This window comes from Anabrus simplex, chromosome 1, assembly GCF_040414725.1.
Source record: "Anabrus simplex isolate iqAnaSimp1 chromosome 1, ASM4041472v1, whole genome shotgun sequence".
In the NCBI taxonomy this organism is placed as follows: Eukaryota; Metazoa; Arthropoda; class Insecta; order Orthoptera; family Tettigoniidae; genus Anabrus; species Anabrus simplex.
The window spans coordinates 1,589,322,104-1,589,336,755 of NC_090265.1; the positions used below are offsets into that span (position 1 = coordinate 1,589,322,104).

General features: G+C 35.6%; 1 protein-coding gene across 3 annotated transcripts in view; it reads left to right on the top strand.

Moving 5' to 3' along the window:
* The window catches only part of Sec31 (secretory 31), a 386,738-nt gene that overhangs the window by 289,239 nt on the left and 82,847 nt on the right, over positions 1-14,652 (top strand). For all 3 annotated transcript variants that reach the window (XM_067138230.2, XM_067138232.2, XM_067138231.2), the window contains one exon: positions 14,208-14,441. In XM_067138230.2, coding sequence (XP_066994331.2) covers positions 14,208-14,441 — 234 coding nt within the window. The remainder of the gene's footprint in view (positions 1-14,207; positions 14,442-14,652) is intronic.

The following is a 14,652-nucleotide window of genomic DNA, read 5'->3' on the forward strand; positions in this document are numbered from 1 at the left end:
GTTTGTGTAGGTTTTCTAAAAATATTATAAGTTGTTATTGTTTCTGGTTATGCTAAGATCTAGGAAATTTAATGAGTTATTGATTTCTGTTTCATGGTGAACTTAATTGTGGTATCAATATCAATCAGTTGGTTACGTATGGTCTCGCTGTTAGACATACTGCAATCAATAAGCACAAAAATATCATCTACATACTGAGTCCAGAAATAGATTCCTCTAATTTTGTTGTTAGTTTTAAGTTTCTTTCTGCCTGAAGCAGGATCACCTGTGGGAAGTCCTTCTTGTAGATAGATATATAGTGTTATTAAATTTGAAATAGTTATTAGTCAAAACAAACTTCAATAAATCTATAAATTCTTCTATTTCACATTTGCTAAGTTTACTATGTTTACTTAAATTGTTTGTAATTATATTCATAGTCTTAGTTACTGGATTGTTTGCATACATATTTTTAATGTGAAATGAATACAGTTTATGTTGAAGTTGTAAAAATGAAATCTTTGGAGATTTAACAAAATTTAACAGAGTTTTTTGCCAAATTGTTAACTTTGAAGGTATAATGTTGCTTTAAAAACTTGTGGGTAAATTTAGATGTTTTATAGGTAGGGCTTAGCTTCAAGTTTATTTTGGGTCTTATTGGAATACCTTCTTTGTGTATTTCGAGGAGTGCTCTAGCTACAGGAATACTGGGATTCCGTATTACACTAATTAGATTGTTTGCATCTTGTTCACTCAATATAAAGGAGATTTGCTTTAATTTTTTTAGGTTTCTTTGAATACTTCTAGCAAGGTCTTTTTTAACTATTCTGAATCTGAAACTGTTCTGTATCTGAAAATAACTTTCTTTCACACATCACAACATATACCATCTGTTCCATAAATGAAACATCTCTTATAAAATATTTTAACATGATGCAAACCTGCGTTTGTATTTTAATTTGCTTTTATGTAGGTGGACTTCAGATGGCCAAGTGATAGAAAATAAAAATAAAAATGTTGACGCGACTCTTGTACCGTATAAGCCACTTATGTTCGTGCGCACGCTGAGCAGTTGTTGGCGTAGCGGTAAGAGCTCGGACTGGTAATTCGATGGTTGTGAGGTCGACTCCTCATGTGGAGATTGGTTTTTCCTGTCAAATTTTATATTATTCATTTTCCAATTATGCAAAGAGGTGAATAATTCATTTTATTCATTCATACGCAAAAGGCATAGAAAAGGTAAAAACAAATGGGATTTCATTGTCTACCTGCACCAAGAATCTCTTGTTTGTGTACAACCGCCAGGAGCAACCTTCACTTGTCAGGTGAAAACAAATCTTACAGCGAAACGACTATTCACGTTTATGATACATTCCCCAAGGAGGGTAGATAGCCAATAAAGGAGAAAAAAGAAGAATTTCTGTTTGAACGTGTCGGGAAAGTTTGCAACTCCAAATTTTCTACAATTGTGCGCTCATTAAAAAAAAAAAAAATGACGTCCTATATGCCTTTTGCATAAGTAAAATAAATTAAAATAAATTAATAATATCAAAATTGAGAAAAATATTCTCCACACGGCGAGTCGAACCCATGACCATCAAATTACTAGTCCAAGCTCTTACCGCTACACCAACAACTGCTCGGCGTGTGCACTAACGTAAGTGGCTTATACAGTGGGAGAGCCGCGTCAACATTTTTATTTTTATTTTCTATACGCTTGGCCATCTGGAGTTCCCATTTTGGATACTTTCATTTCTAGCCAAGTCCTGCATGTTCTATAAATTTGAGCAAAATCGGTGGTGACGAGTAGGGAATGTCCCCTTGTTACCGCATATCTTGCCTACAGTGGTACCTTGATTCCAGTTTATAAATGATAGTACTGTATTTCAAGCTGATGATGTTCTTGAAAATGAATGAAACATGTACTTGTGATATATGAAATAAACATTGCGAACTTGTATTGTATAGGTGGAACTTTTCTGTAGTTTTAATAAGCCCATGAAACGTAAATAAGTTCATGTTTTGTATCTTCTGTCTTAACAATTTTTAAACATTATTGTACTTACATTTAATTCTCAAGAAAGTGGGCCATGCCACATACTTTCTGAGATGCAAAGGCATTGACAATTTCAATGATGTCTGTGGATGACACATTCAGTGCTGAACACGCCGAGTTCACTGTGTCTGTCTTGGGTCATAACATTTTGTGGATAGTTATTTTCAGTTATGAAAATGATTATTTTGCTGAAGAAGCAGCAACAGGAATAACTAGGTCAAGAATTTGATCTTTTGGTACTAGTTTTCCCTATTTCCTTAATAATATCTTGGAGCAGATATTTGTGAGAGAGCATGCTGCTTGTGTTACGAGGGACAGCTGTCTCGGACTCAATGTAGTAGCAATAATTTACTGACAGACAGTTGCTCTACATAGTATTGATTAGAAGGAACAACCACTAATGAACAAATTACATTATCAGTATGGATCATGAAGCTTATTAATTATAAAATTACTCTACATATACACTGTAAGAACACACTTTTTTGGTCCATTCTACAAACACATCACAATGTCACCTTACCCGTGTATTTATTTATTTGTTTATTTATTTTACTTATTTATTCTGAGGGAAACTGCGGGCCCCTTAAGCCCTGCTTTGCAGGCCTTGCAGGCCCTAACATTACACCATTGTGTAGACTGCTATGTAGCCCCTGTGGGTAGGGGACACAGGCGAAGAATACACTCACGGTATCCCCTGCCTGTTGTAAGAGGCGACTAAATGGGGCAACCAAGCAATGATTGTATTAGAACCATGAAACTACTTGTGATTAGAACCATAACACAGGGAACACTGTGGGTCGCCTTTACTTGCGAGTAGTACCACTATGTTAGGTACACAATAGGTTTGTGATAGTAGCAGCAGAAAGTGGTTCAATGTGGGTAGTGATTAGTACCATTATGAGAAACACCACGGGTCTGGGCGTTGCCTGTGATTGGTATCACTGTATGAGTGACACCATGGGTCTGCGTTGCCTGTGATTAGTACCCACTATATGAGGAATACCACGAGAATACCGGCGCCCATGATTATTACACCTAGGTGAGAAACACCATAGGTCTACATTACCTGCACGACATCCAATACTTGTGAGTAGTACCGTAATGTGTGAAACACCGTGAGTCTACGCTACTTTTGATTAGTACTGCATCATGACATATACCATGGTTCTACTTTACTAGCGATAAGTACAATTATGAGGGGCCATTGACCTGGATTTTGGACCCCTTTAGACAACAAGCATCCTCGATTCAGGATTGTGCTTTAGAAGCACTCCCTTGGTCAGCAGTTTCTGGGTCGGATCCACTGATTGTTTAAAATTCATATCCATCCATTCATTCTTTATCACATTTTTTATTCTGGTCAGTGGATGATTTTGAACTTTTAAATTATTATTAAATTTCGTACCATTAGGGGCCGATGACCTAGATGTTAGGCCCCTTTCAACAACAAACATCATCATCATCATCATCATCATCATCATCATCATCATCATCATCAGAGTACTAAGAAAGTAAATTGAGTAGAAAAGCTGTTCATTTAGTGTTTACATTAATACAGTTCTCTGCAGTAGTTTGAAAAGACAGAATACTTGAATGATTCTGTTTCTGCTTTCAAGTATGCATGTTGACAGAAAATTTGTTTCTGTGTCAAGACAAATATGAATTTTGAACACTCAGTCCATGCAAAAAGTGTTCAGAATACCAGAAAGAGGATATTTAGAGGAAGAACAGGAAGTGTTAATGTGATGCATCTGAGAAGTATAAGCAGGTTTTATAATATCCTTTGTTACTGTTGGAATTAAAATTCTAGGAGTGGGCTAGTGTACTAGGCAAAGGGTGTGGAATAGCTACAGGTTGAATGCTTACTGTAGGTGGTAACTGTAGATAACACAGAAAATAATCGATTTTTCTTACCATTGGTCAAAAGTTTGGAGTGGTGACTATAAAACATGTACAGAGAAAAATTATCAGCATGGTTATTTGTTTTGTAATTAAACTCCACAAGTGGGTTGATGTAGCGACATTTTTGGAGAAATATGTGAAAAGGAGGGAGAAGTTACAGTAATTATTTGTGGTGATAATATATGCACTTGCCAAGAATATAAATTGCCTTAATTTGTTGTGGTGTTCGTTTTGCTATTTTTCTCTCTTAAATTTAAATGTTGTCCTGTATTAAGAGAAATATGACAGTGTCTCTCTTTTTTTTTTAATGCCTCTCTTGGTTACTTTGCCATGCACAGAACTATTCTATAGAGACTAAGGTGTTCAGTGTTAGGGAAGGAGCTTTTACTCCCTATGAATCTCCATAGGTTCCTATAGAACTTACAGTCCATCAGAACCCAAGTTATATCAGAAGACATGGTGTGAGCCGTTCCATCCCACAGATAGAGCTCCATCCACCACACGGTGGAGTAAGTAAACCTTCCAGTGTTATTGTACTGCATTGATGTTCATTCCTAATTTGTTGTAGTAATGCTTGTCTAGATTTGTTTCTGCACTGTGTTACTTTTAGTTTTACTGAGTAATTATTTGTTTTGTTATATTTTCATTATTTGAAGTGTACTTGACCCTTACTTTTGAATATGCCAAAATATAATCAAACGAATGATGTGTGAATAATAAATAAAGGCAGACTTTGAATCCACCGATCTAGATCTTCTTCTGTCTTCCAATCTCCCATGACATCCAACTGGTGTAGGTCTTCTTCCAGGTCATCTCACCATCACAGTCTTTGTGTAACAGTGGGTTGAGTCTTTTGTAGTAATTGACACATGGCTAATCCATTGTATTCATCTGCTTCTCAGGATGTTCGTGATGCAGTATCTGCTCATCACTCTATATCTCGTTTGCTTGTCTACTGCATCCACTCCTTTCCATTTTTGATAGGCCCAATGATTCATTGCTTGACTTTCCTTTAGAAATATAAAGCTTTTCTTGGTTGTTCTTCCTATCTGTCCATGTTTTGGAGCCATTACTATTGGACAAATGACAGTTCTGTAGTTCTTAATCCTTGTTCAACAAGGAAAATGCTTTGGATTGCAGTACACTTCATAGACTGAAGAAATACTTGTTTTCTCTCTGGATCCTCTCCTTTACGCCTTTGTTACATGGTGAACAGTGTTCCTGAGTACTTCAATTTACCAACTGATTTGTTAAGAAGGAAGCCATACTTCTCAGTGTCAACTCAGTCAATATAACTTTAAAAACTTTCCAGTCTGTCAAATGCTAATTATAACACGTATAATACTATAGTGTACCTGTAAAATACTACACTATTAAACAAAGAATGACATGTTTCATTCTTGAAAGAACATCATCAGATTCTAACAATTTACATTTCTTTTCTTCTTTTAATTCATAAAATTGTATATAAATGTAAGAAACATTTATGTTTAAATTCTGTTTATAGCCTTTAATACTCGAAAGTAGAACTTACCCTAATGAAGTGCTCCAATAGTATGTACTCTCTTCATGGTAAATCAGCAAGGTGTTGTAATGCTCTGACATTGGCGCAAGGCCAGCCAGTTGGCCATTTTGTAGGTAACTTTCTGTTACATCATGTTTCGGTGATGTCACTCGCTACTTTGGATTGTACTTTTAGCTTTATTATTATTATTATTATCATTATCATCATCATCTCTATATTTAACATGTTCACTACGGATTAGTAGAGCATGACATACCCACCAATCTGAGCAAAATATTTTAAAATTTTTTTTTCATGTTTTAATTTTAACACTGAGGCTGAGAACTTCTTTCTTTCCAGTAGTCGGAGAAGCGAGTCGATCCTCCGTGTCATATTAATGTGCTAATTTTCAATTTTGATTTGGCCAACTTGGTATGCCTGCTCATAACAAACCAGGAACAACTTTCACTTTTTAATGAAATCATTGACGTGTTCCAACAAAAGAACACAAATATCAGGAATGCATTTTTCATCGATGGTCACTAGAAAAACATTTAGGACATATAAAACAAAAGTGCTTCAATTTAGGGCTTCATGTGATATCAGTAACATGGACAACAGTAGCCACTGTTTTGTGCCTAGCTGCTGAACAGTGCACATTACATTCAAAATTCCTCTAAATTTAAATGAGTGATCGGTGTCAGGATTAAAATTAAATTCCAAAGCAGCTGATGAAATTTGATTAGCATGGCTCAGTATGAGATAAAGCCCCAATGGCAAATAGTCATTCATTAAGTGTGTGACTCATCTTCTAAATTATATCATAGGTAATGACATTCCATTCCTTCTGGTGGGAAAACAATTGTACTTGTGGGAGATCATAAGGTTTGCCATATGCTAATCAACAAACATTTATTTATTTATTTATTTATTTATTTATCAATTTATTTATTTATTTATCAATTTATTTATTTATTTATTTATTTATTTATTTATTTATTTATTTATTTATTTATTTATTTATTTATTTATTTATTTATTTATTTATTTATTTATAATTGCCTTAAATACTCTCCTCTTTGACCTGTCTTTAAGATATGCTGCTTATGTAAATATATACAGAGAAAACCACCAGAAAAAAGGGAATTCACTGAATTTTTGCAAGAAATCTGTAACGGCAACTACTCCTCTGTATATGGTAACAGATCAAATGTTATTGAACTAATCAGCCAGAATTTTAGGACATGATGATATTGTGATTGAAATTTATAGCAAAATGTTCACTTCTGTGAAGGATGTCATCATTTTCTCAAGAGTTAATTAATTTGAAAGTCATTGGGCTTATACCCAGCAGTTCAAAACCGTACACTAGAATCAACAGATTAATATTGAAGATGGAAGCTGCTACTTCATTTTCCTACATAATTCTTGAATTCCTTGGAACTAATGGTTTGCCTCCACATATTATTCTAAAAATTGGAGCCATAGTTGTGCTCCTTAGAAATCTGAACATTTCCACCGGCTCTTAAGCAGAACCAGATCAGGGCCTAATTGTAGGAAGTATGTACAAAAAATTTTAGATTTGGAAATAATAAGTGGAGATAAATCTGGACAGAGAGCTCTAATCCCTTGAATTGACTTAACAGCATCTGATAAAACACTTCCATTTTCTTTCAAGGGGCATCAATTTCCAATTCACTTGGCATTTTGTATCATGATCAATGAACTTCAAGAGATATGACGGTCTCTATTTTCCTCAGCCAGTTTTCAGCCATGGCCAGTTAAATGTTGCAATGTAAAAGAGAAATATTTTAAAGTTGCAGTAGTGTCGAACAATGCACCGAGCAAGTGCCGGTGTGACTTGAGTCATGTAACTATCAGCTTGCTCTCGGGAGATGGTGGGTTGGAACCCCCACTGTTGGCAGCCCTGAGGATGGTTTTCCGTGGTTTCCCATTTTCACACCAGGCAAATGCTGGGGCTGTACCTTAATTAAGGCCACAGCCGCTTCTTTCCTATTCCTAGGCCTTTCCCATCCCATCGTCACCATAAGACCTATCTGTGTCAGTGCGACGTAAAGCAAAATAGCAAAACAAAAAACAAACAAAAATCACTTCTCCCATTGTTCATTCGTTGATCTTAGTTTGTAGTCTGGTTTTTCTGTGAGTTTCTTGATTTTGTCTGTTTTGTTTTTTAAATCTTCTATTGTAATTTGTAGTTCCCTCATATCTTCCTTGATTTCTGTAATCCATCTAATGTTGCTCTTACTGTTACATAAGTTTTCAATAATTCTCCTGATGATCCTTTTTTCTGGTATCCTGAATAGATATCATAAGAATGCAATTTGTATCTTCCTAATTGTGCTCATTACCAATTCCATTTCCTTGTAGATTTCATTAGAAGCTAGTCTCTTGTGTCCATTTTCTTGGTTGTTATTTCTTTAATGCACTTGATTCTTCTTCTTCTTTCAATCTCGAGTATTGTGTCTGTTTGTGCAATTTTAGTTGTTTTGTAAATGGTTTCACTTGCATTATTTCTGGTTGTGTAACTATTTTATGGTTTTTTAGTCTTGTGGCTATTGAGAGGCCTTTTTTATTGTGTGTGTTCTTGATGATATGTTGTGCTGTGGCCAGTTTATTTATTATTTTATGCCACGTCTGCTTTTCGTTGAGGTTATGTGTTATTATGTCCTCTAAATATTTAAATTTGTCAACTATTTTGATTTCCTGTTAATCTGTTGTGATTTTATTTACGAGTTATGGGTCAGTTAACATGATTTCTGTCTTTTCGAAGGATATTCTGAGGCTGATTTTCTGCACTATTCCCTGTAGTGATTTAACTTGTTGTCGGGAGTCAGTTTCATTAATTTTGGTTGGAGTCCAAAATTTCTTAATATTTTCAATATTGAAGGTCTAAGGATACAGTCACATGCCTTCTTATGTTGATGTTTAAATGGTGTTAGTTCTCGTATACGTGCTCACCGAAGGCTGATTTTCGTTTGTATCTAATCATATTATTGTGTTCTTTGTATCAGGTGTGGAAATTTATTTTGTTTGGCCTATATATGTGGTGTTGCAGTTTGGTTCTTGACATTTGAATTCATAAAAAGGTCTTTTTGTTTAAATTGCATGTGCTATGTGTCTTTGCAGTGTGTTGTTCGTTCTGAAGGCTACTTTTAGACATTGATTTTGGAAACTATTAGCTGTTTTGTTTGTATTCTTGTTAATGTATTGGAGGACAACATATTTCCCTCTTCCGTGTGCTATTTATCTGTTTTTTTCTGTAGTTTATTTAATATTTTATCTACTGTGTCAGGAGGGTGTTTTTTTTCTTTCATGATTGGATTTATTATTTGTACTTCTTCATTGAAATATGTTGTGCTCATTGGTATGGAAATTGCTCTGCATATCACTGTATTAAGTCCTGCTAATTTGTGTGTATGGATGGTTGGATTCATTGTTATTTGTGTGTGATGTCTGAGTGGATTTTCTGTGTATTTTGTATGACACATTGTCATTATTGCTACTGATTGTGATGACTAAAATAGTTGATATTCTTGTTAGTTTTTGATTCTGTTATGAATTTGATTGACTTGTGTAAAAAAAAAAAAAAAAAAAAAAATCAGTGTTTTCAAAAATGGTTGTGTGTTTGAGACATCCTTATCACATACACATATTACGTTATCTGTGTGTCGTAAATAACTTTGAAAACAATTTCTTAATTAACCAACAGTCTATAGTAATCTTACACTGGAGCTGATATGAAACAACCTACAAGGAAATGGAACCTGTAATGAGCACAATAACGAAGAAATGAATTTCATTCTTTGGACATCTGTTCAGGACAGCAGAAAAGCACAACAACATCATTAGATGGATTACAAAAAACAAGGAAGGTATAAGGGAACTACAAATTACAATAGAAGATTTAAAAAATAAAACAGAAAAAATCAAGAAACACACAGATAAACCAGACTACAAACGAAGATCAACAAACAGACAATAGTATGTCTGATTTCAGACGAAGAAATAAGGTTAAGATGCGAGAGAATGAAGAGTACTGGGCTGACAGAAAACAGAAAATCCTTTTTTATAGAATTGACTGGAGTGGACCAATGAAAGCCATAAAAAATTTAAAAACTGGAACAACTGATGCCATCTTTGCTGCCAGAATGCTCATTGAAAAGCACCAAGAGAAACAACAGTCACTGTATTGCCTTCCTTGATCTTGAAAAGACTTTCGACCGTGTTCCACATTATGTGAGCTGGTATGGACTTTGTGACCATGGTGTACCAGAAATGCTTATCAGTTGGATCAAGATGCTTTACACGAACACCACAAGTCATGTACATTGCACTGTCGGCATCTCGGAGAGCTTCCCAGTGAAAGTCGCTGTATACCAAGGCTCCACATTGTCCCCATTGCTCTTTGTTCTTGTCATGGACATAATTACACAGGATCTGCAGAGGAGTGTCCCTTGGATTCTCTTATACGCAGATGATGTTGCACTTGCTGATACCACCAGAAGTGGACTGCAGTGTCAAGTTGAAGATTAGAACAGCTGTCTCTCAATATGGTCTTAGAGTGAACAAAAAGAAGACCGAATATCTGGAAACCATCCCAAGCAATGGCTCAATTAAAGTTGATAGAGAGACCTTAACGAAGCCTGTAAGCTTCAGATATCTAGGATTTCACCCACAGACTGATGGTTGGATAAATGATGAAGTGCAGAGGAGGATAAATACAGCATAGATGAGATGGAGGGAAATCACAGGCGTACTCTGTGACACAAGGATGCCACTACATCTGAAGTACAAAGTACGCTGCTTGGTAGTACGTCCTGTTGCTTTGTACAGTGTTGAATGCCAACCAGCTGGCAAAGCTACAGAGCACCAGTTACACATCATGGAAATGTGCATGATGCGTTGGTTGAGGTGGGCATCACACTCCTGCATCATGTCAAAAATGACACCGTCTGCCATCAAATGGGCATTGCACCCATCACTGAGAAGGTACGAGAAAACGTCTCCAATGATGTGGTCATGTCCCGCATGCTGCACCTGGAACAGTTGCCAATTTCACCCTCACCTTTGAAATTAATGGGCAATGACCACACTATGAAGACTCTGGACTTAAGACCACATGATGCCCAAGACCGTGCAAAATGGCAAGCCAAGATTAGAACAGCAGACCCTGCACCAGTGGGAAAATGCTAGGAAGAAGAGGAAGAAGAGCAAAACTACAAATACACTTCCACAAGTGGCATTAATGGCACCAGAAAATGATGTAATGGTTAATTGCCAATAAATTAGCCAGTCCATTAAATGCTCATTAAACAAACCAACCTCAGTGACTACATACATTTAAGAAAGAAAAACCTATTTGCTCTACTTAATTTCTGAACAAATTTTCAGGATATTTTTATCCGCAGTAAATTCTGTGAATTTATACAGCATCATAGCAACTCTAGACGTTTTGGTAGGTTATTTTTTTACCATTAAAATATCATAATGAAATACTCTTTAATTTTACTTCATACTTTGGTTTTATCACAGTAACTTACATTTAATCCCTAACACACAATAATAATATAATGAACTAATGAATAACAAATATACTTCCATGAATGGCGTTGATGGCACCAAAAAAATTATCGTAATGGAAGATTACCGGTAAACTAGCCAGCCCATTAAATGCTCATTAAACAACCCCTATATAATTTCCAAGCCAATTACAATATGATGATATAATAATAATATTAATAACAACATTAACAATGAAACTAAAAGTACAATTCAGAGTAGCCGGTGATGTATAGGAAAGTTACTGACAAACTGGCTAGCTGGCCTTGCGCCAATGACAGAGCAGTACACCCCCTCGTACTCCTTGTTGGTTTACCTAGGGGAGAGGGCATACTACTGGAGCACTTCATTAAGATAAGTTTGATCTTTCAAATATTAACTTTTTAAGTGCCGAGTTACCAGTTGACTGTTTAGTACCTCAGCGTTGAGTTTTTTCATTCGTATGTAAAACAAATTGTGGAAACCTCAATTTTTAACTTATCAGTGGAATGGTTATAAATGTTGGTTCTTCATAAATGTAAATGATAATGGAAAATCCTATAGTTTGTTCAATATTATTTTGAGAGAAAAGAAAGTTACAATTTTTGTGCCCGCATGTACATCTTTATACAAAGTAAAGAGCCAAAAATAAAATTACTTCCTAAAATCTGTAGGCAGCTAATACATGTAACTCGTTATAAGTACATAAGTTGAAATTTTAAAATACTTTCTAAACCTGGAGTGTGGTGAGAGCTCAATGTTTTCCACCAGTTGTTTGTGATACCAATTTGATTCAACAACAACCAGCTGCATCAACTCCAATGGCAAAATGTTTTTAAAAAAATCAATGATTTTGGGGTAGTCATCAAACACTACTTGGTTTCCAGAGTCTGTCACTTTTATTTGAACGTCTGGTGGAGAAAAGTCATCCATCTGCCACAAAAATAGTGATGAAATAGCTTTTGAACTCACCGTGTTTTTCATTTAGAAGGAGGCTCTGTTTCTTTTTCACTTACAATAATTTCATCAATCTCTGTATCACTCTCTCTTTTAAAATCTCTTAACAATTCATTAAAATCATCATGTTCATCATCACTTTCTGCTGTGATTAATAACTGAAAGATTCTTTAATCTGAAATAACATCGCTGCGAGAGCAACTAGCTTATTGTTCTGCCATGCTTGTTTACATAACAGATGAACTCCACAGACATCTACGAAAAGCTCTAAGTTACTTCCCGAAGCTATAAGCCGTGATCAGTTAGTTCTGCATAATGCCCAACAGATGGCAGAACATGTCAGAGATTGAATCGGACTCAAGAGTGAACCGGGAAACTCAAAAAAGTTAAAGTTCTCGTGCACTGTCTATAGATGGGTATAACAGTGCTGGGCCGGCCACGTCAGCCTGTCTATAGGCGGGCGTAGCACTCATCGGGTTAAAGGGTATAAACAGAATGTAAATCTAAATGTTTCTACATTTCTAAACAATTTCATGTATTTGAAAAGAAGAAATGTAATTTGATACAATCTGATGTTCTTTTATAAACAAAACATGTCGTTCTTTGTTAAATAGGTTTTTTTTTACAGATATGTTATACTGTTACAGTTGTTATCATTAGTGTTCGACAGACTGAAAAACTTGAAAGTAACATTTATCCACTGATTGAAAGCTCTTCCCTGCAGACAGTGCAGCCTGATCTTTCTCGGATCTTGGCAACAGCATGTACTTAGTCTTACTTTTGTTGAACTGTTGTCTCACCTTCGGAGCTTCTTGCATGATAGCTACTGTCATCTCTGTCAGCTCTTTCTCAAATATCCTGTATTAATATGTTGTTTGGAATTAATGATATTTAAAGAAATACTTCTTGGATTAATATATCCTAGCAAAATGCAATGTAAGGGATTGGGTTTTAACAGGGACTTTTTATTAAGTAGACGATCAACTGTATGTCCAGTATAACAGATGTACATTTTGTTGAGTTCTGAGACTGTTGAAGACATCTACTCCAAATTCTTATGTTTCCTGTGTTTTATTTTTCTTTGATGCATCCTCCCAATGATGCAGTTGTAGTGATGTAATTACAATTCTCTATTAGTGTCCTCAGTATCGACACCATGGGATGCTTTATATACCAGAGAGTTGTTTGCTTAAGGATGATGTTTTGATCATGCTTGGTTAAGATTTCTAATTTATCCAGCAGAGAATGTGCTTTTTTTTTTAAAAAACATTTGTTTTAATTAGGCTTCACTGCAAGGACAGCATGAAACTGACAAGTAATATTTTCCAGAACTAAGGAATGTGATTGTGGGAGAGGAGGAGTAACAAAACAATGGTCACTGTATTGTTCTATACAAGGGAATGGGCTTAATGAGCGCAGATAATGGGAACGGTGTTTTGCGAGGCCAGCAAATAAAGGATGGAATACTTTATAGATTAATGACCTATCAGTTTTTCTTCCAAGGATTGCTGAAAATGAATTTAATCCACGAATGAAACATAATAGGCAGGATTCACTCTATATGGGGTAAATTTTACAGGCTTTATATACAAGATGTGCAGGGACCTGAGAAAAATTGTGTATTATGGAGGATAGTGTATTAAGTGGGTGCCTATTATCATGGTTTCACTGTATTTCAGTTTGATTTTGTGTCAAATGCTGAAAGCTAGATGTACATTTGTCCTTATCATAGTAATAGATTGACTGCCTGAAGATGATTACTCGCTCACTCTGATTTAGCTTCACTGCGAGGTAGAGAAGCTCAACTTGCTTGCATGCTGTCTAGACTATTCACTTAAGTACTTAGTTTGCACAATGTACTGTATGTGTAGACCTTTGAGGTGGTGGTGGTGGTGGTAGTAATAGTAGTAGTAAATATAAGATGTACACGTATTGAAAGTTTGTCTAGGACTATTATCTCCTTGCTAAGATACAGTTTGGAAAACTTTACAAAGGTTTTATTAATCTGAAAAATGTTAGCATTGTGACTCTGTCCTTTTTTAAAATATTTTATTATTTTTTCTTTCAAATGTCAACCATGTCACCTCAAGATTAGACTGTATTTATAAATACCATACTTCAGCTGACTGTAATAATGGTGATAATTTGTATTTTAAGGGAGAAAAATAAGGTTGTCGACATCTTAGACTGTCACCTTTGGTTCCTACATGAAGCTAATCTCGCTAATGTGATGAATAATTTTTGCAGCCAACAACAGCTCGATGCCTCGTAATAAACCATATATGGTTGATCCATCAGTTCAGTCCTCTCCTGCAGTAATGCCTTATGGTGCACCTCAAGCAAATCAGTTCGTTCCAGCAGCTGTACCTCAACAGCCAAGCATGTATCCTGGTGCTCCTGTCGGTAACCCCACTGTGCCATCTTACCCATCATCACAAATAGGAACTGGTTATACTCAGCAAGATGCTTACAGGCCTGGAGGTAAGTTAGTAGCTTTTTCTTGAAATTGGTAACTTTTTCTTGAAATTTGTTTTACTCTGTCGTTAGACACGATTGTGTCTTTCAGTATTCTGTGTAGATAAGGGTACGCTTGTTACCAATACATTCTTTCAACATCACCTTCGTTGTCAGTATATGTAGATATTCCCTGGAGACAAGGTATGAAACCAAATTTATTCTATCCTGATCAGAA